A 25,511-nucleotide genomic window follows, 5' to 3' on the forward strand; every position below is an offset into this window, starting at 1 on the left:
GAGGCAGGGAGGATGGGGTGGTCCCTGCTTCAGAGGCGTGGACCCTCATTATGCCAGAGGGGAAGAGATTCCCCAGGGAGCCCTGGGGAGGGTGCAGGGCTAGGGGTGTCTGGCCCCTGCTGTGTTGGGTCAATACCACCAGGCACGCACCTCCAGGGGGCGCCATTCACGTGGAATGCCGCGTGTTCTCTGCTCCCGACCTGCCAGAGACCCTGACCCTTTCCCCTCCTTCCTCGGCTTCCCCTCCTGTTCCCCTCCTGTCTCCCCCCTGGGATTTTGATCTCACAACAATTCTGAGCTGGCCCCAGCCCATGGACTGTTTCTCCCCGACTCTGTTTCCCAAAGACGGAGCCAAGATGCTGTCTGCCGTCTAGGAGGAGTTGTGAACTCGTGAATGGACACAAAGACGTAGCCCGGGACCAAGCTGGAGAAAGGGAGAGGCTCAGAGGGCCCGGGGCCAGCTCTGCCCTGGGCTGCCCTTGCTTCTGTGGGACAGACCCCCCCTTTTGTCTCCTGGACAAATCTCTTTAGTCCTCTGTCCTGGGGATTCAGGGCTGCCACTGCCAGGCACTGGCCCAGCCCGGAAGGGGCAGCCGCAGCAGTTTTCCTAAGCCTGGGCTCATTTGGGAGAGCAGGCTTGCTTCTCTCTAGGGGCTATGCACCCCAGCCTGGCCCAGGCCAGAAGGGGAGGGAGAAATTGCAGAAGCTCTGAGCCTGGGCCTGGCTGCTCCAGGCTGCAAGCCGGGGAGCAGGAGGGGAGAGGAGCATCTGGGGTGCGCTCGGCTTGGAGGGAGGCCCAGGTGGTGGGGACAGGGCAGGTGGTCAGCAAGCTTAGGCCCTGCCCGGGGCTGCCCATAGAGGCCCCAGGGGGTGGTGTAGGAAGCACACCTTCTACAGACCCCTCCCAGACCTGGCTGTTAGGGGCCTGGGGCTACTCCATCTTTTAACCTTTTATCGAAGTGTAATTACAGGAAAGTGTGCGCCTTTCCATTACGGCTGGAAAACTGAACACACCCCTGGCACCAGCACCCACAGCAAATCACTCAGTGTCGCCAGTTGCCAGGAACCCCGTCACACCCCCTGGTCACTGCCTCCCCGCTTCCAAGGGTAGCCACTGTCCTGGCTTTTATCCTCAAAGACTCCTGGTGCCGGTTCTTGAAGTTTATATAAATGGAATCAGAGAGCCCGTCCTGTTTGGCATCATGACTGCGATGCACCCTTGTCTCTGAGTGCAGGGCGTTCGCTGCTTCTCTCTGCAGTCTGGTTCCGTGTGGGACCCTCCGCAGTGTGTTTCCATCCTACCCTGGACGGGCAGTTGGGTGGTTTCTAGAACTCTCTTTGGGACCAGCCTCTCCCCTCTCCCAACTCGAATGCTGTAGGTTGGAGAACGTCTGGTCTCGAATATTGATTTCAGACATAGACCTGCATATTTAAAACATTATGTTTTATTAGATTTTAACAAAATCGTTGAAGTAGTAAATGAACATTGTAGCCAGTCAAGCAGCACAGAAATAGAAAGAAAAGAAATAATATTTCCCCCCTTCTCCCCAGGCTCTCCAGTGGGGTTTCCATTCATACCTCCTGCTCTTCTAAAGCAGCAAACTGGCCCTGCCCCTGGAATCGTGTGACCTTGGGCGGCCAAGGTCCTGGCTGGATTAACCCATGTCTCTGGAGTCTGTCTATTCCAAAAATTCTGAAGGTTTTAAAAGACTGGAACTGTTCCCAACTTGTTACCTCGAGTCTAAACAACTTAGTAAATGCTCGGAGACGATTGATTATAAGGTTGTTTGCCGAGCATCACCTGTTGCGTGCAGGCTCTGCATTGGGTCCAGGAAGATGAAGGGGAATCAGGGCCAGTCCCCTGGTTTGCAGTCTCAGGGCCGAGGCAGACCCAGAGCACCCAAATATGTATAATTGTGCTACAGTAGCGGTCGCACAGGCAGCTGTGGGAGTCCAAAGGGGAGAGCCACTCTCTCTGCCTAGGAATACTCCAGGAAGAGAAAAGAGGGAAGGAGATTCCAAACAGGTCACTTAAGCAGTGGCGTTGAGGTGAGAGAAGGCAGTTTACAACCCAGTCTGGATGGGGTGTGAAGGTAGGGCTCAAGGAAGAATTTTTAGGGGAAGGGCCTTTTGACCTGGGCTCTGAAGGCTGAATAGGAGTTTGCCACCTGGAGAAGAGGGAAAGGGACTTTTAAGCAGAAGGAACATTGTGTGGAAGGCCCAGAGGCATGATGACTGTGGGCCACAGGGAGAACTTTCCTGGGGTGAGGAGAAACTGAAGGGAGTGAGTCAGGGATAGGAAACAAAGGAAGCAGATCCCCCTAGAACACAGGGTCTTTGAGCCCATGCAGAAGCTGCCTGGCATTTCTGTTCTTGGCCTTGGCACAGGCGTTTATGCTCTGGGTCCGCCAGGGCTTTGTCTTGGTCATTGGGATCTGGGAGTCTTGGTGTGGACTGTCCAGCATGGGAGGGATTGACAAAACCAGGGTTCAGGGGGACTGGGGGTCACGGATAACTTGTGGCCAGGGCTGCTCTGACCATGGCCAATGAGGTGTGGGTTTCAGGAGCTGGGAAAGGGCTCTGATCCTTCTCTTCCTTCGCCTCCAGCTCCACAGCCAGTCCTCCATCCTGGAGAGGATGGTCAGATACTTTACACTCTAACGTGAGAGACTGATGGCAGAACCTTTCCCATCAGAACCACGGACAGGGCTGAAAGGGGCCGTGAGCGCAGGTCTCACCAGGAGTCAGAAGTCCTGGGTTGCCATCTTAGCTGCACCACTTCTAACTCGTGGCTTCGCTTCTCTGAATCCCTGTATAAAACGACAAGCGTCATCTCGGCTCTGCTCAGTTTACAGCGTCCTCGTGAGGCTCCGAGAGGAGGAGGGAGTGAAAGCATTTGGGTAGCTCTTACGCCAGGGATGGCTGCCTCTCGCCTGCCTGGTGCCCGTGGCAGACATTGCTAATTCATCATCTAGATTCGTTCGCAGAATCCTTTTAGCACTCCAGGCAGCCTCTTATCAGTGGACCAGAATTGCCGTGTGAGTTGAAGCCCGTTTGCTGCCCCTGCTGAGCCCGGTGTTCATTTTGTGGTCCTGGGGTCCAGGGACATTCCCGTTGTGTAGCACCTGGCACCATCTGGGGGGGCCCATCATCCCCTCCCTGCTGGGCTCTTCCCCCCAGCCCACTGCTTCTCAGGCTTGTCTGTGCACTGGAATCGCGTGGGAAGTTTAAAAAATACCAATTCCTGGACACCACTCCCCACACCGTGATTCTGTTTTAATTGTCAGGGATGTGGTCTGGGCATTGGGATTTTTCAGATCTCCCCGGTGATTCTTTTTCTTTTTTTAAAAAAATTTTATTTATTTATTTATTCATTTTTTGCTGCGTTGGGTCTTTGTTGCTGCGCGCGGGCTTTCTCTAGTTGCTGTGAGCGGGGGCTACTCTTCGTTGCGGTGCACGGGCTTCTCATTGCGGTGGCTTCTCTTGTTGCGGAGCACGGGCTCTAGGTGCGTGGGCTTCAGTAGTTGTGGCTCGTGGGCTCCAGAGCGCAGGCTCAGTAGTTGTGGCGCACGGGGTTAGTTGCTCCGCGGCATGTGGAATCTTCCCCGACAAGGGCTCGAACCTGTGTCCCCTGCATTGGCAGGTGAACTGTTAACCACTGCGTCACCGGGGAAGTCCCTCCCCGGTGATTATGTGCAGTAACGTTTGCTCTGGCCCCTTTCTCCAACCTGCTAGGTGCCGATGTCGCTGTTGTCCTGGGCAGCATAGGATTCTGGGGAGACGGTAACGATGGCACAACCCGAGACTCAGCTCGTGTCACTTCTTTGCTGGCATGTTAACAGAGGGTCTTCGTATGCACATAGCTTTGCCTGTGGCCTGATTTTTTTTTTTTTGTAAACTATACATGACATAAAACTTACTCTTTCAACCATTTTTAAGTGTACAAATCAGTGGGATTAAGCACATTCACATTGTTATGCAACCATCACCACTATCATCTCCAGAACTTTTTCTTTTTCCCAAACTAAAGCTCTGTCCCCATTAAACATGAACACCCCCCTCCCCCTCCCCCAGCCCCTGGCACCTGCCATGCTACTTCCTGTCTCTATGAATCTAACTCCTTCAAGTACCTCGTACAAGTGGAATCCTACAGTGTTTGTCTTTTTGTGACTGGCTTATTTCACTCAGCATCATGTCCTCAAGGTTCATCCATATCGTAGTATGTGTCAGAATTGCATTTCTTTTTAAGGCTGAGTCATATTCCATTGTGTGGATGAACCACATTCTGTTTATCTGCTCAGCTGTCAACGGACACTTGGGTGACTTCCACCTTTTGGCTGCTGTGAGTAATGCTGCTCTGAAAATGGGTGTGCAAGTATCTCTTCAAATCTCTGCTTTCAGTTCTTTTTTGGGTGTAGAACCAGGAGTGGAATTGCTGGTCATTCTATGTTCAGTTTTTTGAGGAACCTTCATACTGTTTTCCACAGCAGCTGCACCATTTTACATTCCTATCAGCAGTGCACAGGGGTTCCCACTTCTCCACATCCTCACCAACATGTGTTTTCTGTTTGTTTCTTTTTAAATAATAGCCACCCTAATGGGTGTGAAGTGATGAGGCCTGATTTTTAAAGCAAAGCGTCTTCTTTCCTCACTTAGACATGTCATAGCATCTCTTCCAGAGGTGATGGAGGAGGCAGAGAGGGATCAACATATACAAGTGCCTACTGTGCGTGGGGCACTTCGCACATCATGTCTTCTCCTCTGCGAGGCAGGTGTTATTACCTCCCTGGAGCCCAGATCTCAAGGTTGGACAATCCCGGGCTGAAATCCTGGCTCCGTCCTTCCCTAGCTGTCATGTGTTAGGCAGGTGATTTGACTTTTCAGGACCTCAGTTTTTTCAGCTGTAAAATGGGTTCAATAATAGGATGGAGGATTTATAGTAACAGAATCATCAATTTTGGTCATGTATCAACATGTGCTGAGTGCTGTGCACAGATTAACCCATTTCATCCTTTTAGAATCCCCCTGGGTGGAGGCTGATAACATCCCCATTGCTCAGATAAGAAAACTGAGGCCCAAAAAGTTTGAGTAACTTGTCCCTGGACACACGGCTGGTAAGGAGTGGAGCTGGGATTGAAGGAGTATAGACTGGGAGGGTCTTGAAGTTCGTGCCAGAAAAAGCCGAGAAGGGACTTTTAAAGGTGATTCTGGTGTGGACTCAGCAAAAGAGGAGAGTGGTAGAGAAAGCTTCCATCTTCTTGGAGAATTCGTAACAATTGGTAACAGAATGTTGGCAGAAATATGGACCGTAAAGGCCAGTGTGGTGTGGTCTCAGGTGGAAATGAGGAGCATGTTATTGGACAATGGAGAGAATATCCTTGGTATAGAGCAGCCGAGAACTTGCCCGAGTTGTGTTCATGTTCTGGGGAAGGTAGGACTTGCACGTGGTGGGATAGGATGATGCGTTGAGAAGATTCCCTAAGCCCGGTGTTGATGGAGCGGCTTGGTCCTCCCAGCTGCTTATAGTGAGATGCGGGAGGAGAGAAATGAATCAAAGAAGGAATTGTTAAGCAAAAAGGAACTGGAATGTAAAGATTTGGAGAGTTCTCAGCCTACCCATAGTGTAAAAACGAGCATGTGTTCAGAAGGGAACATCACGGGTGTGGCCCACAGACCATTCATAAGGAGATTAGTGCTGATGCGGACCATGGACCAAATCAGCCTCCCTCTGAAGCCAGGAGCAGAAATGGGATCATCCCAGCCGGGACCAGAGGAATGGAGGAGGGCTGCACACATGTGCTATTTCCCTGGAAAAGGGAAGGATGATGATGAAGGCAGTTTCTAGATCTCAGGGCGGGGCTGGCTGCTCCTGTTTCAAAGGGTGGGGCCCTGCCCAGTGTCTCAGAGGTGGGGCGACCTGCCGAGCTGTGGAGGTTATGCTGTCACCCCAGGGGGCCTGGAGGGCAGGGCATCGGCCCAAAGAGGACTATTCTTGAGCCTTAAGATCTCAAGGAACTTGCCTTGCTACGTTTTGGACTTCATTGGGACCCATCACCCCATCCTTCTTTTTGGTATATTTTCTTTTTTTTCGGAATGGGAATGTCTGTATGTCTGTCCTGTGCCTGTCCCACCATTGTATTTTGGAAGCACATAATTTATTTGGTTTCCTAGGCTCACAGCTGGAGAGGAATTTTGCCTCAGAATAAATTGTACCTTGAGTCTCATGCATGTCTGATTTAGATGATGTTTGGATGAGACTTTGAATTTTGGACTTTAGAGGTAATGCTGGATTGAGTTGAGACTTTTGGGCTTGTTGGGATGGAATGAATGCATTTTACATTCAAGAAGTACATAAATTTGAGGGACCAATGGTGGCATGCTATGGACAGAATGTTTGTGTTTCCCTAAAATCCATATGTTGAAGCCCCAACCCCCAATGTGGTGGTATTTGGAAGTGGGGCCTTTGGGAAGTAATTAGGGTTAGATCAGGTCATGAGGGTGGGACCCTCATGATGGATTAGTGCCCTTACAGGAAGAGGAAGAGACATCAGAGCTATCTTTCCACTTTGTGAGGACACAGCAACAAGGCGGCCGTCTGCACCAGACACCGAATCTGCTGGCACCTTGATCTTGGACTTCTGAGCCTCCAGAACTCTTAGAAATAAATGTATCTTGTTTAAGCCACCCAATCTATGGTATTTTGTTATAGCACCCCAAATGACTGACACCTCCACTCATCTCGCCAATCTCCATCCTCCACCCATCCTTCCATCCATCCCAACCTCCCCCATCCCCGATCCATCCATCCATCCATCCTTCCGTGCTTCCTTCCTTCCATCCATCCATCCAGACATCCAGACATCTATCCAACTATCCACTTATTTGTCTAGAAAGCTATTTGCCTGCCTTCTCTCTACTTACCTACCCCACCTACCCATCCATCTAGTGGCACCATCAATAAATTGGAAGCATATTGGAAAGTATGGCTGTTGTCCTGTGGGCAATGGGAGAGTCGATGAAAAAGCTTAATTGATCATGAAAAGTAGAAAATAAAATCATATTATTTTCTGCTTTTCATGATCAGTTAAGAAATTTCAAATTGTGGGATCTGTAAAACCGAGGTACATCAATGATGTCTTCAGGGAGTTATGGGCATAAGCTTGAAGTTCCCCTGCTACCAGAAAGCTCGATGGTCCTACTGTACTTGGGTGATGGTAGGAAGACAGCCTACCTCCAGATGTTTTCCTCCGGCGACTTCCTTTATTCTGGGCATTCGTGTGCCAAGTTAAAGGTCAGCGTTCCCAGGGAAGGAGGAGAGAATGGGTGCTGGGAGATGACTGTCCCCCTGCCCCTTCTGGAAAGCTGGAACCTTGGGATATAGGATCTGGTGTTGCCTCGTGACCCCCTGCCCCTCCCCCAGCTCCCACTCCAGCCTCATGGGTTCCCTCCCAGCCTCGAAACATGCCTCCTCCTTCCAGCCACCAAGCTTTTCCTGATGCCCTTCTGGCTTCCAGAAGTTTCCTCTCTGGTCTTCAGTGCCTCTGACCATCATGTCTCTGGGACGCCCCCCCCCCCCCCTTCCTTCTTGCCTTTTCTGGCAACAGTCGTGTGCGATTAAATCTTTATATTGTAAAAGCATTAGCATAATGACAGGAAAAGAATTCCACCCCCAACTTTTTATTTTGAAAAATTTCAAACTAACATAGAAAGGTTGCGAGAAAAGTTCAGTGAACACCTAGGTGCCAATCATTCACTTAGTCACCAGATGTTAACATTTTGCAGTGTTGGCTTTGCTGCTTTCTCTTCTTTTTGAACCTTCTGAGGATAAGTTGCAGACATCTGGACACTTCATGCTTAAACATGGCAGCGTGTATTTCCTAAAGCAAAGATGTTCTCCCATGTAACCACAGTATGCTTACTTCTCCCAGAAATTCAGCCCTTGATACACGGTACTGTGATCTGATAGGCAGTCCACCTTTACCTCCCGTCAACTCCCTTAAAAGAATTTTTAAGAAGAAGTATGTCATCAAAAATGAATTCTACAAAAAAAAAAAAAAAGAATCCTACTGCCTCACCCCAAATCTGTATTTCATTTATGTGTGTTTTATTCCATCCACAACATAGTTTAACCTTATTATAATCATAATGAATTACAGATTCTCTCTTTCTCACTTCGTATTATATGGCAAACATTTCCCATGTCATTATACAGTTTTTTTTCTTTTTTCTTTCAGTTTTCTTTTTTTCCCCTTTTTTCTTCATTATACAGTTTTAAAGACTTATTTTCAGTTATGCAAGGAAAATTTGAATACAATCTCATAAAAAATCAAACAATACAGGTCAAATTATCTTCTACCTCATCCTGAAAATTAAAATATGAGGGAAGTCCTCTGTGACCAGCACCCCCAAATCCACCCATCTCTCCTTTTTTTTTTCAGGCCTCTTTTTCTGCATTTACCTCTCACCTGTTGTTAAACATTCGGGTTAATTCCTGTTACTAGTTTTTTGTCCAGGTCTGTGTAACGTTTAGTTACAGACCAGTTTAGCATCTTGGGTTTTTAATGAACCTACCTCAGTGCTTCTCAGCCTGGGAATTTTATTTATTTTAAAATATTTATTTATTTATTTGGCTGCTCCGGGTCTTAGTTTTCGGCACACGGGATCTTTGTTGTGGCATGCCGACTCTCAGCTGCCACATGCGGGATCTAGTTCCCTGACCAGGGATGGAACCTGGGCCCCCTGCACTGGGAGCTCGGAGCCTTAGCCACTGGACCACCAGGGAAGTCCCACCCTGGGAACTTTAGAAATATCTATGCCTGGGTTCCAGCCCCAGAGATTGCAGTCTCTTTGGTCTGGGGTGTAGCCTGGGTATTGGCATATTTAAAAGCTTCACAGGTGATTCGTTTTCTTAGCTTTTAAAAACATCAAGGTAAAATTGACACGACATAAAATGAACCGTTTAAAAGTGAACAATTCAGTGGCATGTAGTACATTCACAGTGCTGTACAACCAACATCTCCATCACCCCAAAAGGAACCCCCGTACCCATTAAACAGTTTCTCCCCCTGCCCCCAGCCCTTGGTAACCACTGATCTGCTGTCTGTCTCTATGGATTTGCCTGACTGGATATTTCATATAAATGGGGCCATGCAATGTGGAACCTTCTGTGTCTGGCTTCTTCCACTTAACATCATGTGTTTGAGGTTTATCCTCGTTGTAGCAGGTATGATGGCTGAATAATATTCTATTGTATGGCTGGACTGCGTTTTGTTTATCCACCCATCCATTTCCCGGATGATTCTTAATGTGTGGCCAAGATTGAGAAACGCTGGTCTGACCTCTTCTCTTCTCTTCAGATTGGAATAATAGTAACTACTTTGCAAGGATGTTGTGGGCTTTAATGGGGCGCTCTTTGTGAAGTACCAGGATGGGTCCAGTAAGAAAACAGTGCCTGGGCTCCTTAGGGGAGCTCCCCAGGGAGAGGGGAAAAGAACATTTATTCTCCGAGCACCGCTGTATGTCAGACGTCCCCGTATGGGCTCTTGAACTGTATCATTTCATGGTACCTGCAGGCTAGGTAATATTATCTCCTTTAACACACAAGGAAGTTGCAGCCCAGAGACGTTAAGACATTTCCCCTATGTCACACAGCAGCTAAGTGATCATACAGGGACTTTCCACCCAGCAGTGCCTGGCTCCAAAGCCCTGCCCCCTCCAGTTCAGGGTGGAAGGCAACCTTCTGTCCTCGTCTCCCTGCCAGCTCAGTTTGGGAGCCCTCCACGTGGAGTTGCCCTCCCCACCCCCATCAAATGCAGTGGCCACATGGTTATCTAAGTGGCAAGGGTTGGCCACAGAATGGGGATTCTGTTCTCCAGAAAGCAGGCCAAAGACCCATTTCCCTTCTTTAGTTGAACCAGCGGCAGCTTGCTAGAAATGTCGACTCTTTGAAATTTCCCACAATCTTGAAGGCTGCCTAGCTGACTGCCAGCTCTGTTCCGGACAGTCTAAACTTTATCTCTGCATTTCAGCTGTTCAAAATGACTCCCTTGTCCCTCTGCTGGGGAATGGATAAACAAGTGATTACACATCCTTATGATGGAATAGTTCTCAACGATAAAAAGGAAGGAACCATTGACCCAGGCAACAGCCTGGATGGATGAATCTCACCTGCATTAAGCTGAGTGAAAAAAGCCAAACTCAAAAGGCTGTGCTGGGGCGGGGGGGCGGGGGGGGGGCGGAAGCCTGGAAGGGTTGAGATGACAGCCAAGAATAGTAATTTTAGGAGGGTTCATCATTTTCTTCTCATAGAAAACAAGAGATAATAAGGAAGTCCCTGTTTGGCATTCAAAGCACAGTTTCTTTTCACCTGAGAATACACTTGACTTTGTGCAATCAGTTCTCTTTAGACATTAAAAAAAAGGTCTGTAGAGCTTCTATATGATCCCGTTTATATGATGTTCTGGAAAAGGCAAAGCTAGGGGAACAGAGAACAGAGCAGTGGTTACTGGGCTGCGGGAGGGTTAGGGTACCAGGGGGCAGGAGGGCAACTGGGGGGGTGGTGGACCTTTTATTTATCTTGATTAGGGTGGCAGTTATACAACTCTCGCCACTTGTCAAAACTCATAAAAATGTGTAGCAAAAAGGGAAATTTTACTGAATGTAAATTAAAAGGAAAATTAAAAACATAAACAGTGAATTCATTGTCCTCTTCAAACGCCTGCCTCGAGGTTTATGAAGAAAGAAATTAGGCTACAAGGAGTTAAAGAAAAAGTTCTCCGTTCTTGAGGGCTGTGGGAACTCTATTTCTTGGGCATTTGCCCCTGGCCCTGGGGCCCTGGCCCCCGACCCCTGTCTCTCTCTCTCTCTCTCTCTCATTCAATAGCTGCAGCGCTGGGTGAGAGACAAGGAAAGTTTTGTGGAACCCAGAAATAAATAAATAACTGCCCATCCAGGTCACCATGGCAACCATGACATCACCCTCAGACCCAAGGGGCTGGCACCATGGGTGGCTTGTTGGTGTTTGTTAAAGGAGCAGGGGAGAGGGCAGCCCAGTAACAGGTGGAGGAGACTTGGTTTCCCCGCTGGGGAGAAAGGCGGCCATTGCACCCCTTCACGGTTGGCCTCAGACCCCCGCCCCCCAGCCCTAGTGGAGGGAGCGTAAATTAGCACCGCCTCTTTGGGGGGCTTTGGGGCAGAATCTGTCAGAGCTAACACTGTGTGTACCTGTGTTAGTGTCTCCAGGGTTGTGGTAACAAATGAACACACACTTGGCGGCTTAAAATAATGGAAGTCTGGTCTCTCTCCATTCTGGAGGCCGGAAGTCCAAAGTCAAGATGTCTGCAGGGTCGGTTCCTTCTGGAGGCTTGAGGGAGAGTCTACTCCAAGCCTCCCTCCCAGCTCCTGGGGGCTGCCAGCATCCTTGGCTTGAAGCTGCATCACTCCAACCTCTGCCTTTGTCTTCATTCTGTGTCTCTCCTCTTCTTATAAGGACACCTGTCATACTGGATTAGGGGCTCACCGCCCCCCCTCCAGTGTGACCTCATCTTAACTAATTACATCTGCAACGACTCTTTTCAAATAAGTCCCACATTCTCAGGTCCTCGGGGTTAGGACTTCAGCGTAGGAATTTGGGGAGGACACAATTCAACCCATAACCCTATTTTTGCTGTTATTGTATTTGCTTTATTGGCATAGATCCAGCATACAGAAGGTACTCAAGAAATGCTAAGTGGACGGCCCCTAGCATGGACACAGCATACAGTGGGCACTTAATAAATGCTTTGTGCACTGTACTGCATTGTGCCCTTTGTTCTGAACCATACACCCATTTCTCATTTGTGTGGGTCTTTATAGTAATAATCGAGTTCCTGGGGGATGGGGGAAGGTTTTTGGTGTTTCAGTGGAGTTTAACCCCACCTGGTGGATGGTTCTTGGCAAAATCCAAGGTGAACCGTCCACTTACCTGACTCTGAGCCAGCGTGGTCCTGCCTGCCGCCCGAGAGCCAGGTGTTTGCGGATCTCACCTCCCCCACTGCCAGCCTGACCTGAAGACTCCTGCAGAGTCCGGTCAGCCAGGTGTGGCCATGTCCCATCCCACCTGGGTAATGTCACTTCCTAACTCTGCACTGGAGCTTCCCCTCCGTAAACCCGGCGTGGTGGTGGCTCCGTGGGGCGGTGGAGCTCCCGTGAGGATCAGGTGAGAGAACGGGGGGGAGGCAGTGGATGGGGCTTGGAAGATTCCAAGACACCAGAGCATCAGGAATGCTTATTGTCGGGACTTCCCTGGTGGTCCAGTGGTTAGGACTCCATGCTTCCACTGCAAGGGGCATGGGTTCGATCCCTGGTCCGGGAACAAAGATCCCTCAGGCTGCACAGTGCAGCCAAAAAAAAGAAAAAAAAAGGAATGTTCATTGTCAAGAGAAAGTCACCTGGCCATTCCACGAGTGGATCCACGCCCAGAGGAAATGAATGCATATGTTCACTACAATGAATTCTTAGAGCAGAGTTACCATAACAGCTCCAAGCTGGAACGTCCGCGTCCAGTAGACGGGATAAATAACTTGTGGTTCACTCACCCTGTGCAATACTCTACTGCAACGAAAACAGGCAATTACTGAGGCCGACAAAAGTCATGCTGAGCCAAAGGAGCCAGACCCAGAGGGTGTGTGCTGTGTGATCCCACTGATGGGAAGTTCAAGAATAGGCAAAACTAGTCTACGGTGACAGTGTCAGAGGGGGGTGTCCTTGGGGGGCAGTACCCCTGGGAAGGGGTATAAAGGTGAAATGGAGCAGGACACTATGGTCCTTGCCCCCCCCCCCCATGTCCTCCGCCTGCCTTTTGTCTGTGGAAAAAATTTAGCTAAAGAATAAGTTTAATCAGAGAAGCGAGAAAATGCAGAAACAGAGGAAAACAGTCAAAGGAGACCAAATAATAATAGTTTAGTCATTAAGCAAAGTCAAGGACCTTTAGTTCTTCCTTAGGGGCTATAGGTAATATTCTGAGCCGTATCCTGTGAGCTGTCTTATAGATACTGAAACCCCACCAGGTGGAAGAAGTTAACTACATGATGACCAGGCTGTAGCCATGACATAAGCTGCCACAATTCCGAGAACTGGCCTCAAGGAAATGGAAACAAACCGACCCTGGAACTGAAGATTAACTGTACCTAAAATAATCGAGATGACGCTGGTCAGACCACTGATGGCCAATTTCAGGATGACCGTCAGAGCTGACTGCGCTGTTCCTGCATGTAGCCCCCTCCCTCTGTCTGTAAAAGCTCTTGCCCCCTGATTGTCGGGGGCGGGGTGGAGTCGGCCTTTGGACAGGCGTCCGCCCTCCCCACTGATTGCCGGCCTCCAAAATAAAGCAACCTTTCCTTTCCTACCAACACTTGTCTCTCGAGAACTGGCTTTCGAGCGGCGAGCAGCCGGACCTGGGTTCGGTAACGAAGGCGCTTTCTAGGGTGTGGGAAAGAGGCTCTGGCTCTTCTGGTGGTGGTCACGTGGGCGTGTGTCTACGTCGAAATCCACCCAGCTGTACCTTGGGGAGCTATATTGTATGTCTGTTATGCTTAAAGAAAATTAAAAGTAAGAAATGAGGAGGATGCTGCAACCCAATATTTATTTATTTATTTTGGCCGTGCCGCGCAGCTTGCGGGATCTTAGTTCCCCGACCAGGGATCGAACCCAGACCACAGGAGTGAAAGCGCCGAGTCTTAACCGCTGGGCCGCCAGGGAATTCCCTGCAACCCGATATTTAGCAAACACCACTTTGGGGATTAAGCACAAAATGTTGGATAGTCCAAAAAAAGTGTAATAGAAAGAGGGAGGGAGGGAGGGAGGGGCACGTGAGGAGGAGGGGAGAGGAGGAGGGGGAGGGGGAGGGGAGGGGGAGGGGGAGGGGAGGGGACCCTCTTCCCACCAGCAGGGGCCGACGTCCTCAGGCCTCCTGGGAATTCTGTGGCCCGGGCCGCTCCCGGCTTCCCAGCCAAGCTTCCGGGAATTGTGTGTCTCCCTCCAGGTTCATGAACCACCGAGTCCCTGCCCACCGGAGGTACCAGCCCACGGAGTACGAGCATGCCGCCAACTGCGCCACCCATGCTGTGAGTCTTGGGGGGCTGAGAGCTAAAGAGGGGGGCTGGGGACGCAGCCTCTTTGCCCTTGGAGAGATTGTGTGTCCGTTCCATGGCCATGTCCCGAGTGGCCTGTTCTCAAGTCTTCCATGGCCCTTGGAAGAGCGTGTGGGATCTCGAGGGAAGGTCATTTGGGGAAATTGGAGGCGCTGAGCGTGCCTCTCTTTTACTTTAAGAACCTTCAGTGGCTCCCTAGTACCTTGTACAGCATCCAGGCTCGGTAGCAAGCTCCCAGATAGGTCTTAGCCTTTGTGTTATGTTGGCCCACCTTCCACTGCCATGATCTTGCCCCCAGGCTCCAGCGCCCTGAGCCACCTGCTGTTTCCAAAATAGAAGGCATGACCCCGTGCCTTTGCACATGCTGTTCCCTCTGCCTGGAATACTTGCCGTCTCCCCCCACCCCGGCCTTGTCTAAGAAATCCTTCTCTGGGCAGTGGTCCTTAACCCTTTGGCGCGTGGGCCCCTTTGAGGATTTAATGAAGCTCTAGATCTACGCTGTCCAGCTTGGTAGCCACTGGCCTCATACAACTGAAATGCAGCTTGTCTGAATTGACATGTGCTGTGAGTATAAAGTACACACCAGCTTTTAAAGACTTAGCATGGAAAGAAAAGAATGTAAGGTATCTTCTTAATACTTTTCATATTAATTACACGTTGAAATGATATTTTGGATATATTGGACTAAGCAAAATATTAAAATTAATTTCACCTATAAATAATTTCCTTTTCAAAATGTGGTGACTACAAACTCTAAAATTACCTGCGCCACCCACGTTATAGTTCTGTTGGCCGGGGCTGCTGTAGAATCTCTCTCCAGATAAAGTGTTCCTAACACACGAAATTGGGCAAACCCTTGCAGGGACCCTGTACCCCCAGTGCTTTGGAGAGTTCTGAGACTTCTCAGAGGGAACGATGGATAAACCAAGATTCAAAGAGTGAGGAGTTTTCCAGGTAGACATGGTAGGGAGGGATGCCTTCTTCAGAGAGACCCACAGGTGCAACAGCACAGAGACGTGAAGCGGTGTGCCCTGACCGGGAGGCTGGGGTATCAGTGGACCCAGGGGGTGGGGGGCAGTGGCCAGAGATGCTTCTTGAAGACAGGAGATCTTGGCTTCCTGTTTTACCACGATATTCTCTAGAGTTATGCTGTCCAGTGTAGTAGCCTCTGGCCTCCTGTAGCTGTTGGAATTGAAATTGAAACCAATTAAAATGAAAACTTCAAGTCCTCAGTGGTACAAGTCACATTTCAAGTGCTCAGTAGCTGCGTGTGCCTAGTGGTTCCCATACTGGACAGTGCAAATCTAGAATCTTTCCACCATTGTAGGAAGTTCTGCTGGGCAGTCCAGGGTCTAGAGGCTTCCCTCCATCATAGAATTTCTGTTGGACAGTGAAGGTCTAGAACCTTCCCACCATCACAGGAAGTTCTCCTGGATGGTGCAGGTCTAGAACCTTCCCTCCATCATGGGAAGTTCTGTTGGACAGTACAGGCCTAGAACCTTCCCACCATCACAGGAAGTTCTCCTGGATGGTGCAGGTCTAGAACCTTCCCTCCATCACGGGAAGTTCTGTTGGACAGTACAGGCCTAGAACCTTCCCACCGTCACAGGCAGTTCTCCTGGATGGTGCAGGCCTAGAACCTTCCCTCCATCATGGGAAGTTCTGTTGGACAGTACAGGCCTAGAACCTTCCCTCTATCACAGAATTTCTGTTGGACAGTGCAGGTCTAGAACCTTCCCTCCATGGGAAGTTCTGTTGGCCAGTACAGGCCTAGAACCTTCCCACCATCACAGGAAGTTCTCCTGGATGGTGCAGGTCTAGAACCTTCCCTCCATCACGGGAAGTTCTGTTGGACAGTACAGGCCTAGAACCTTCCCACCGTCACAGGCAGTTCTCCTGGATGGTGCAGGCCTAGAACCTTCCCTCCATCACGGGAAGTTCTGTTGGACAGTACAGGTCTAGAACCTTCCCACCATCACGGGAAGTTCTGTTGGACAGTACAGGCCTAGAACCTTCCCACCATCACAGGAAGTTCTCCTGGACGGTGCAGGTCTAGAACCTTTCCACCATCACAGGAAGTTCTCCTGGATGGTGCAGGTCTAGAACCTTCCCACCATCACGGGAAGTTCTGTTGGACAGTACAGGCCTAGAACCTTCCCACCATCACAGGAAGTTCTCCTGGATGGTGCAGGTCTAGAACCTTCCCACCATCACAGGAAGTTCTCCTGGATGGTGCAGGTCTAGAACCTTCCCTCCATCACGGGAAGTTCTGTTGGACAGTACAGGCCTAGAACCTTCCCACCATCACAGGAAGTTCTGTTGGCCAGTACAGGCCTAGAACCTTCCCACCATCACAGGAAGTTCTCCTGGATGGTGCAGGTCTAGAACCTTCCCTCCATCACGGGAAGTTCTGTTGGACAGTACAGGCCTAGAACCTTCCCACCATCACAGGAAGTTCTGTTGGACAGTACAGGCCTAGAACCTTCCCACCATCACAGGAAGTTCTCCTGGATGGTGCAGGTCTAGAACCTTCCCTCCATCACGGGAAGTTCTGTTGGACAGTACAGGCCTAGAACCTTACCTCTATCACAGAATTTCTATTGGACAGTGCAGGTCTAGAACCTTTCCTCCATCACAGGAAGTTCTTTTGGACAGTGCAGGTCTGGAGAAAAGGCTCGGGTTGCTCAGGGGCTCTGTATTTGCCTGGACCCCACTCCAAAGGTTGGCCCTGCAGCACCTCTCCCCACCCTGCTTCCAGCTCTGGATCATTCCCAGCATCCTTGGCAGCTCCAACCTCTACTTCCTGTCGGACGATGACTGGGAGACCATCTCTGCCTGGATCTACGGCCTCGGCCTCTGTGGGCTCTTTGTGGTGTCCACCGTGTTCCACACGATCTCCTGGAAGAAGAGCCACCTCAGGTACCTGCTGCCTAGCCCATGGGAGGGGGCGAGTGCCTGGCGGGGTGACCAGGGCTAGGGGCCCACGGTGGGCTGAGGGGTGAGGCAGGATGCCTCGGGCCATGCTTGGCTGAGCCAGGAGGGGCCCTGGATGGAAGGCCTTGTGCCGTCTTCGCCTCGGGCTGGCGGGGTTGAGTCCCACGTGGGCGGACCACCTCACCCTCATTTGCCTCGTTTGCTCACTTCTATGAGTCCGGAAGAACAAGCCCCTCGCTCCCAGGGTCATTGTGAGGGACCCTCATAATCGTCATAACAATCGCCCCCTTCTGGGCACCCCCTAGGTTCCGGGCATTCTGCAGATGTCCCTCTTCATCTTTCCAATAATTCTGCAATGTAGGCATTAGAACCCTGGATTTTAATTTCGATTTGTTTTGTTTTTAATTTTTTTTAAATTGTGATAAATACACATGACATAAAATTTACCATCTTAACCATTTTAAGTATACAGTTCAGTAGTGTTAACTACATTCACATTGTTGTGCAGCTATCACCACCATCATCTCCAGAACTTCTTCATCTTCCCAAATTGAAACTCTGTCCCCATTAAACACTAACTCCCCATTCCCCCTTCCCCAGCCCCTGGCACCCACCCTTCTACTTTCTGTCTCTATGAATTTGACTGCTCTGTGTACCCCATGTAAGTGGAATCGTATAATATTTATCCTTTCATGAGCACAATGTCCTCAGGGTTCATCCATGTTGTAGCAGGTGTCAGAGTCGCCTTCCTTTTCAAGGCTGAATCATGTTCCGTTGTATGGATGGACCACACGTTGTTTATCGCTTCATCTGTTGATGGACCCTTGAGATGCTTCTGCCTTTTGTGACTGGCTTCTTTCACTGACCGTGATGTCCCGGGGCTCATCCACGTTGCAGCTTGCAGAATCCCTGTTTTGTGCCTGATGACACTGAATCTGGAACGTGACTTGCTCAAGGTCACATAGTTGTGTCCAAGCCAGTGTTGATTCTAGGTTTCCAGGGCCCCCATAAAGTGAGGGGATGCTCTGGTCCATTGTAGCAGCTGCAGTGACCACTGGTCCCCATGTCCAATGCCCCTCTTGCCCCCAGAAGCCCTGTGACTCTGCTGTATCCCACCCCCTCGTGTCCCCATTCTTTCCTCTCTGTGGCTCCTGGTTGCTGTAATGAATTACAACACCCCGGGGGGCTTGAAACCACAGGAACTTAGCCTCTCATAGCTTAGGAGGCCAGAAGCCCGAGATCAGGGTATCAGGAGGGCCATGTCTCTACGGGAGGACCCTTCCCTGCCTCTTCCAGCTTCTGGTGGTTCCCATGGTTCCTTGGCTTGTGGCAGCATCACTCCAATCTCTGCCTCTGTCTTCACAGGCCTTCCTCCCCGTGTGTCTCTGTGTCCAAATCTCCCTCTCCTTTTTCTTCTAAAGACAGCAGTCATCGGGTTTGGGGCCCACTTACCAGTGGTGTGACGCTGCTGCCCTTTCGTGTCCTCATCTGTGACGCGGTGGATGAAAAGTATGGTCCCTCCCTCCTAGGTGGGATTAAAGAGTTAATGCTCGTAAAGAGCTTAGAACGGTGCTCTGATTATAGAATGTGCTCTGTATGTATCAGCTGTTGTTATTCCTTTCATTTCTAGGAAGACTTGCAGTTAGCCCAGCATCAGATAGAAACACGGCCAAATTTAATGAAGGCTGCAGTCGCTAGACAGAATCACTGTTTGTACTAGTCATCCACTGCTGCGTAACAAATAACCCTGAATCATAGAGGCTTCAAATAACAGTAAACCCTGATTCTTTCTCAAAGCTTCAGGGAGGCAGGAATTTGGGAGCTTAGATGTGTGTTTCTGGTTCAAGGTCGCTGATGTAGTCATGATGCTGCCCGGGGCTGCCGTCACCTGAAGGCTGGACCTGGGCTGGAGAAGCCACTTCCAAGGTGTCTCCCTCCCAGGCCTGGCGTGTCAGTGCTGGATGCTTGGGGGTGCTCAGTCCTTCCCACGTGGGCCTCCCCTCGGCCACATGGCTCGCCCCCCCCCCCCCAAAGTTAGTGATTCAAGAGAACAAGGCAGAGGCTGTGATATCTTTTATGATCTAGCCTTAGAAACCACACACACCATCATTTCTGCAACCTCCTATTGGTTCCATATGTTTGCCATATTTGTTGTGGGAGGGGCCGCACACAGGTGTGAGGACCAGAAAGTGGGGCTCCTTGGGTACCATTTTGGAGGCTGGCTACCACGCTGGTCAGGTGTATTGATGACTGTAATTTGCTCTTCAAGGGGAGGTCATAACGGAAACAGTAACGTTTATGAGCACTTCCTGTTATGCACTGTGCTGAGTCCTGACCCTCTTAGTCCTCACAGCGACCCCGATAGGTGGCCAGTATCCTTCCTGTTTTACAGCTGAGGGAGCTGAGACCAGGGAGGGTAAGTAACTTGCTCAAGGTCCTAGTCTCTCTGTGGTAGGGTTGGGATTCGAACCCAGGTCTTACGGCTTCAGAGCCTGGACCTGAACCAGAATGCTAGAACCCAGAGGGTCTTCAGGGGGAACCTAGGTTTGTTGGTTTTGCACTTATTTTTTTTTAATGAAAGGAGAATAGAATAGAATTAATAAACATTTAATTTTCCATATTTTCTTCTGCTTGCTAGACTTCTATTGAGTATGCATTTTTAAGTTCACTTTTTCCATTTTTATTTGTATTTTATTTTTTTAATTGAAGTATAGTTGATTTACAATGTTGTGTTAGTTAACAGGTACACAGCAAAGTGATTCAGTTATACATACATACATATATATGTATATGTATGTGTGTTTGTATATGTATATATATATATATATATTCTTTTTCAGATTCTTTTCCAATATAGGTTATTACAAAATATTGAGTATAGCTCCCTGTGCTATACAGTAGGTCCCTGAATTTCTTTCATTGTTTAATTGAAGTATAGTTGACGTACAGCATTATATAAGTTACAGGTATACAACGTGGTGATTCACAATTTTTTAAAAGGTTATAGTCCATTTATAGTTACTACAAAATACTGGCTACGTTCCCTGGATTGTACAATACATCCTTGTAGCTTCTTTTATTTTATTATTTATTCATTTATTTTTTTGAACTTGCTGCACGGCTTGTGGAATCTTAGTTCCCTGACCAGGGATCGCACCCAGGCCGCCGCAATGAAAGCGCCGAGTCCTAACCACTGGACCACCGGGGAATCCCCCTTGTAGTCTATTTTATACGTAATGGTTTGTGCCTCTTCATCCCCTCCGCCATGTTGTCCGTCCCCCTTTCCCTCTCCCCACTGGTAACCACTAGTTTGTCCTCTGTATCTGTGAGTCTGTGTCTCACACTTTTTTTTTAAGCTACTGAATTCTTTATCATTTGAAACCTTTCAAAAAGCCCAGCATATAAAACAGAATGCCGACTTCCTCTGATTAAAGTATGGGAGGAGGCTGTCAGGGGGAGGAGGGTCCTCGGTGGTACCCCCGAGGTGTCTCCATTCAACTCCTGAATGGTGACAGGGAGCCTGGTTGGAAAACCACTGCTCTGGTCACTCACAGATGGGGACACCAAGGCCCGAGGGGTCATGGTGGATGGAGGTGCGTCAGCCCCGAGCCCCGGCTCCCCCAAAGCCCGTTGGTCCAGGGCAGGGCCCGTAACCCACCTTCTCTGCTACAGGACGGTGGAGCATTGTCTGCACATGTCCGACCGCATGGTCATCTATTTCTTCATCGCGGCCTCCTACGCGCCCTGGTGAGTGTCTCTGCGGGTCCCCGGGAGGGCTGGCGTCCTCTCTTTCCTTTGTTTGAATTTCTTCGTGTGTGGCTGGGTGATATGTTGACACAACAGCGTGTAGGTAAAAAGACGCCCACCACCCATTCTCCTTCCTAGAAGCAACTACTTAGTACCAGTTTCCTGTGTATCCTTCCGGAGCGCTTTTGTGTAGGAAAGAGCAAACGTGGATGTATGAGTATATGTGCAGACACACATTTGCATATATGCATATGTATATATGCAAATACACGCAAGACATACCTATATTTTATTATACTTATACTTTCCTATTTTAATACAAAAGGAAGGATACTGTACAAACTCGGCAGTTTGCTTTCATTCTCCAAGTCATGGACTTGGGGACATCTTTCCATATTAGTACCTTGAAGATTTCCCCACTCCTTTTTCTTTCTTTCTTTTTTTTTTTTTTTACAGCAGTATAATGTTCCCCGGCCGCCCCTACTTATGAATATTTATGATGTTGGCACTCCCCCTTCCTTTGCTATAACAAACAGGGCTGCAGTGAAAGTCCTTGCTGTTGTACCACTCAGCATAGGTGCTTGGTTCTGTTGGCTCGAATCAGGTGAAATCGTTGAGGCAACCTTTTCTGATCTACAGAAACAGCAGGTCCATATGGCCAAGCCTGATCTTTGCGGGGTAAATTCGAGGCTTGGACGGCTGGGGGGCAGGAGTGGGCCTTACTCATTCTTGCCAAGTCACCCTCCACAGATTGTACCAGTTTAAACTCCCCCAGCAAGGGGCTTCCCTGGTGGTGCAGTGGTTAAGAATCCGCCTGCCAGTGCAGGGGACACGGGTTCCAGCCCTGGTCCGGGAAGATCCCACATGCCGCCTGTGAGCCACAACTACTGAGCCTGTGCTCTAAAGCCTGCGAGCCACAACTACTGAGCCCACGTGCCACAACTACTGAAGCCTCCTCACCTAGAGCCCGTGCTCCGCAACAAAGAGAAGCCACCGCAATGAGAAGCCCGTGCACTGCAACGAGGAGTAGCCCCAGCTCACCACAACTAGAGAAAGCCCGCGCACAGCAGCAAAGACCCAGCGCAGCCAAAAATAAATTAATTAATTAATTAGTTAAAAAACAAAAAAAAATAAACTCCCCCGGCAAGTGCCTCAGGGTTTTCGAAAGTTCTGGAATAAAGAAACACTCAGGTCACACGCGAAAAGCCGGGAAGCCTGCAGAGCCCCTGTGAGGGGAGAAGGGCCGTTCCAGTCACACTTGTTGAATGTGTCTGGGTGGCCGGGCAGTGCTGGGGGTCAGGACGCTAAGGTTCTGGCTGGCAGAGGGGCTCTGTGACAGGACAGTGACAGCACGGTGACACGGGCCTGTGCGCATGCAGCCGTGGAGCTCAGAGGAGGCACCACCCTGCAGAGGCGGCCTCAGGAGGGCTTCCTGGAGGAGGTGTGCCTCTCTGAGAATCTGCACGTTGGCCTCTGAGGAGTGGGAGCCACAGAGGTTTGTTCCATTTTTGCCTGGGGAATTCCCATTTTTGGCTGTCGTAAACGGAGCGTTCTTTTTCATCATCTCAACTAATCAGTGGGTTTTGTCGGTGCGCACAAAGACGACTGCTTTTGAAACACATTTTATTGAGACTTGCCCGGGGGATACGCACAGTGAGTTCCCACACGCTGCAGCCAGCACCCAGGTGGAGAAACAAAACATCTCCAGCCCCTCCCCAGTCTGCTGCCCCCCAGGGGTAACCACAGTCCTGACGTCTGCCGTCATAGGGTAGTTTTGCCTGATTTCTTACTTCATGTTAATGGGATCATCGTTCTTTCGGATCTTGCTTCTTTCGGGCAACAATATGTGGTGAGAGTCGTGGAGTCATGATTGCAGGGGTCACCGTCCAGTCTGCTTGCTGGACAGCGTTCTGGGCAAATAAACCACAGGTCTCCACCTCCTGTAACCGGCGTTTGAGGGTGATTATTGCTCCACGGTCCTCTGGTCATCGTAGTGCGGGTGTGGTGGTGAACAGGGTACGGACGGGGGCTGCTGGTCTACACTGAGGAGTGGTTGGGGGTTTGAAACAGGATATTGATATAGTTTTATTTTTTGGACTGAAAGGTGATGCCTTGGGAGCAGGGAGGTGTGAGGAGGCTGGTGCAAGGACCTGGGAGAGAGATTGTGACGGCTGGGGCCCTGGTAGTGGCCTTGGAGTCAAGAGGACGGATAGATGGATGGGTGGGTGGATGGATGGATGGATGGAAAATATATTTACAGGAAACTGAGTGGACTGAGTGACTGAAGGCGGGGAGAGGGGATGTAGAGCAGGGGATGCCAGGGTTTCCGGCATCAGCTTTCCCCAGGAAATCAGTGACTCTCGGGAGTGTTAGGAAATCAGCCCTGCTGCCGTCAGCCTGGAGACATCGTCAGAGGCAGCCCTACGCCCAGCTGGGCTTTGCGGGAGGAGGGGACATGCTTCTATCCTGCCAACCAGGATGCTTCTGGTTGTCAGATGCCAGGTGGGCAGGCGTATGGAGGCTCCGAGAAGAAGTGTCGGTCCTGGGTGAGGGGCTGCTGCTGGAGTGGGTAGGTGGGAGCCACGGGAGAAGCTGAGAGCAGGGGGGAGAAGCCAGAGGCCGTGGCTGGGCAGTCAGTCCACAAGGCCGCCTCCTGATGGCCCCATGTCACCCCCAGGCACCACCTGTAGTTGTTGGGAGCCAGGTGATCTCAGGTTTCTTTTTGGATGTTGCCAATTAGAGTAAAGCTAGGTTTTGTGCTCAGCTGCCGTAACTATCCTTGATGTAGATTTCTAGAATAGCCCTCTGACTCTCCCCCGCTTGGCTGATTCAGTGCCTGGATTTCTACTCTTTATCCCTGGCTGTGACCACTTGGGCACCGGCTCTGTGCCCATCCCGTGCTGGTGTCTGAGGATACGGCTGTGAGCAAAGACACAGACTCTCTCTCCTTATGGGACTTGCAGTCTCACGGAGGATGCAGACGTTGACTGTCCCAAGGATACTGACACAAGGAATGAACCACAACTGTGCCGTGAAGGAGGGGTACAGGTGCGAGGTGGGGAGATGTGCCCTGGCTTGCGGGCTTTGTAGGAGGAAGAGTCGGCAGAACTTGGCGGTTGCTTGGATGTGGGGTTGAGAGAGAGAGAATCAGAGGACACAGACGTCATTCACGTGATTCACGAGGCCGGCAGGACCACGTCACGAAGGATGGAAAAACCTGGCAGGATCAAGTGTGACACAGAATCTTCCTTCCCCAGTGCTTCAGAAAACAAACAGGATAGAGTTATAAACATCGAGGTGGGCAAAAGAAAAATCACCATCTTCTGGAACCAGAGTCCCTCTCTGCAGGAATCTGGAGCGTTTCCGTGCAGTTTCGTTGTGCGGACGGCTGCACAGGCTGAAGACAGTCCGCGTGCTGGACAGGAACGCATGTGTGTGGGGCTGCAGAGAGGGTGCGGGGGCAGCTCCCTGGCCTGGGGCACAGGCCTGCACTGTCCGGGGCCCCCGACTGTGTACCTAAGCCAACAGCTGGAGGAAACACACAGAGGCCAAAGGCTGGAGAAGGCTGGGACCTGCAGACGCCTGGCCCTGGAGACACCACCTGTGCCAAGCAGTGGAGAGAAAAGCCCACTTTCCGGGAGCCTGGGGAGAGAGTCACAGGAATCCGGAAGGAAGGAAGGAATTCCTTCTGCAAAGTCTCCATCACCGTCTACTGACAGACTTGACGCTGTGCCAGCTGCAAAGGAAGAAATTCACGAGGCCCAGCTCTGTTGAAAACCCAGCCGGCAAAAAGGGTGAATGTAGAGCTGAGAGTCAATACATTAGTAACCAGCCTGGAGGGATACTCACCTTATATTCCCATCCCCTTTTGGTGGCCAGTTTGAGGGGTTTTCAGGCGTTTCCTACAGGGACTGATGCTGGGATGAATGTCCTTTTCTGTGCCTCTGTGTGCTCGCAAAACAGCGTTCCTCTGGCCAGCCCCTGAACTTGGAGTGCCCGGGCCACGGGATACATGCCCTTCAGAGTCTGATACATTCTCCAAACAGGCTTTACTTGTTTATATGCCCACTGGCTTGAGATGCCCTTTTCTTTCAATGCTTGGACATTATTAGTTGTGCTAGTTTTGCTCTAATAATTGCCTATTGTTTCAGTTTCTCTTTCTGTCTCTCCACGTGTCCTCCCATGAGAGGCCACATCCCACACATGGAGCCACGGGGACGGGGGTTCTCTGGGGTCGGTGTTCCTGTGACGGGCTGGCTGTGGAGGGCTAGATCCCAGTGCCCGCCTCAGGCTGTGCCCTTGGCTCTCCCTCCCAGGCTGAACCTTCGCGAGCTGGGCCCCTGGGCCTCCCACATGCGGTGGCTCGTTTGGCTCATGGCCTCTGTTGGCACCATCTATGTCTTCTTCTTCCATGAGCGGTAAGCCAGGGCTTGGGGGAGCGGCCTCAGGTGGGGGGGGGTGCCTCCATCAGGGCCTCCTCCCTGCCCCCAGTGAGACGAGACCCCAGGACAACCCCAGAAGCATGAGGGCACCGCTGTGCCTGGCATCCCTGTGTTCAGGTCCATTGATGGCCACCAGGTCCACAGCCCACAGGATCAATCTGAAGAGTTAAAAAAAAAAAAAAAAAAAAAAGGGCATTGTAGGTTCCTAGACCCACTGAATGATGTCAGGTATTACCTGCCTTCCCGAAGCTGTGTTAGC

General features: G+C 50.4%; 1 protein-coding gene across 1 annotated transcript in view; it reads left to right on the forward strand.

The window, feature by feature from the left end:
- Positions 1-25,511, forward strand: part of MMD2 (monocyte to macrophage differentiation associated 2) — a 48,662-nt gene that overhangs the window by 18,691 nt on the left and 4,460 nt on the right. Inside the window, exons 3-6 of the mRNA XM_068524803.1 lie at positions 14,021-14,102; positions 16,888-17,048; positions 20,736-20,810; positions 25,127-25,228. Of these exons, the coding sequence (XP_068380904.1) occupies positions 14,021-14,102; positions 16,888-17,048; positions 20,736-20,810; positions 25,127-25,228 (420 nt within the window). The remainder of the gene's footprint in view (positions 1-14,020; positions 14,103-16,887; positions 17,049-20,735; positions 20,811-25,126; positions 25,229-25,511) is intronic.

This window comes from Eschrichtius robustus, chromosome 16, assembly GCF_028021215.1.
Source record: "Eschrichtius robustus isolate mEscRob2 chromosome 16, mEscRob2.pri, whole genome shotgun sequence".
Taxonomy (NCBI): Eukaryota; Metazoa; Chordata; class Mammalia; order Artiodactyla; family Eschrichtiidae; genus Eschrichtius; species Eschrichtius robustus.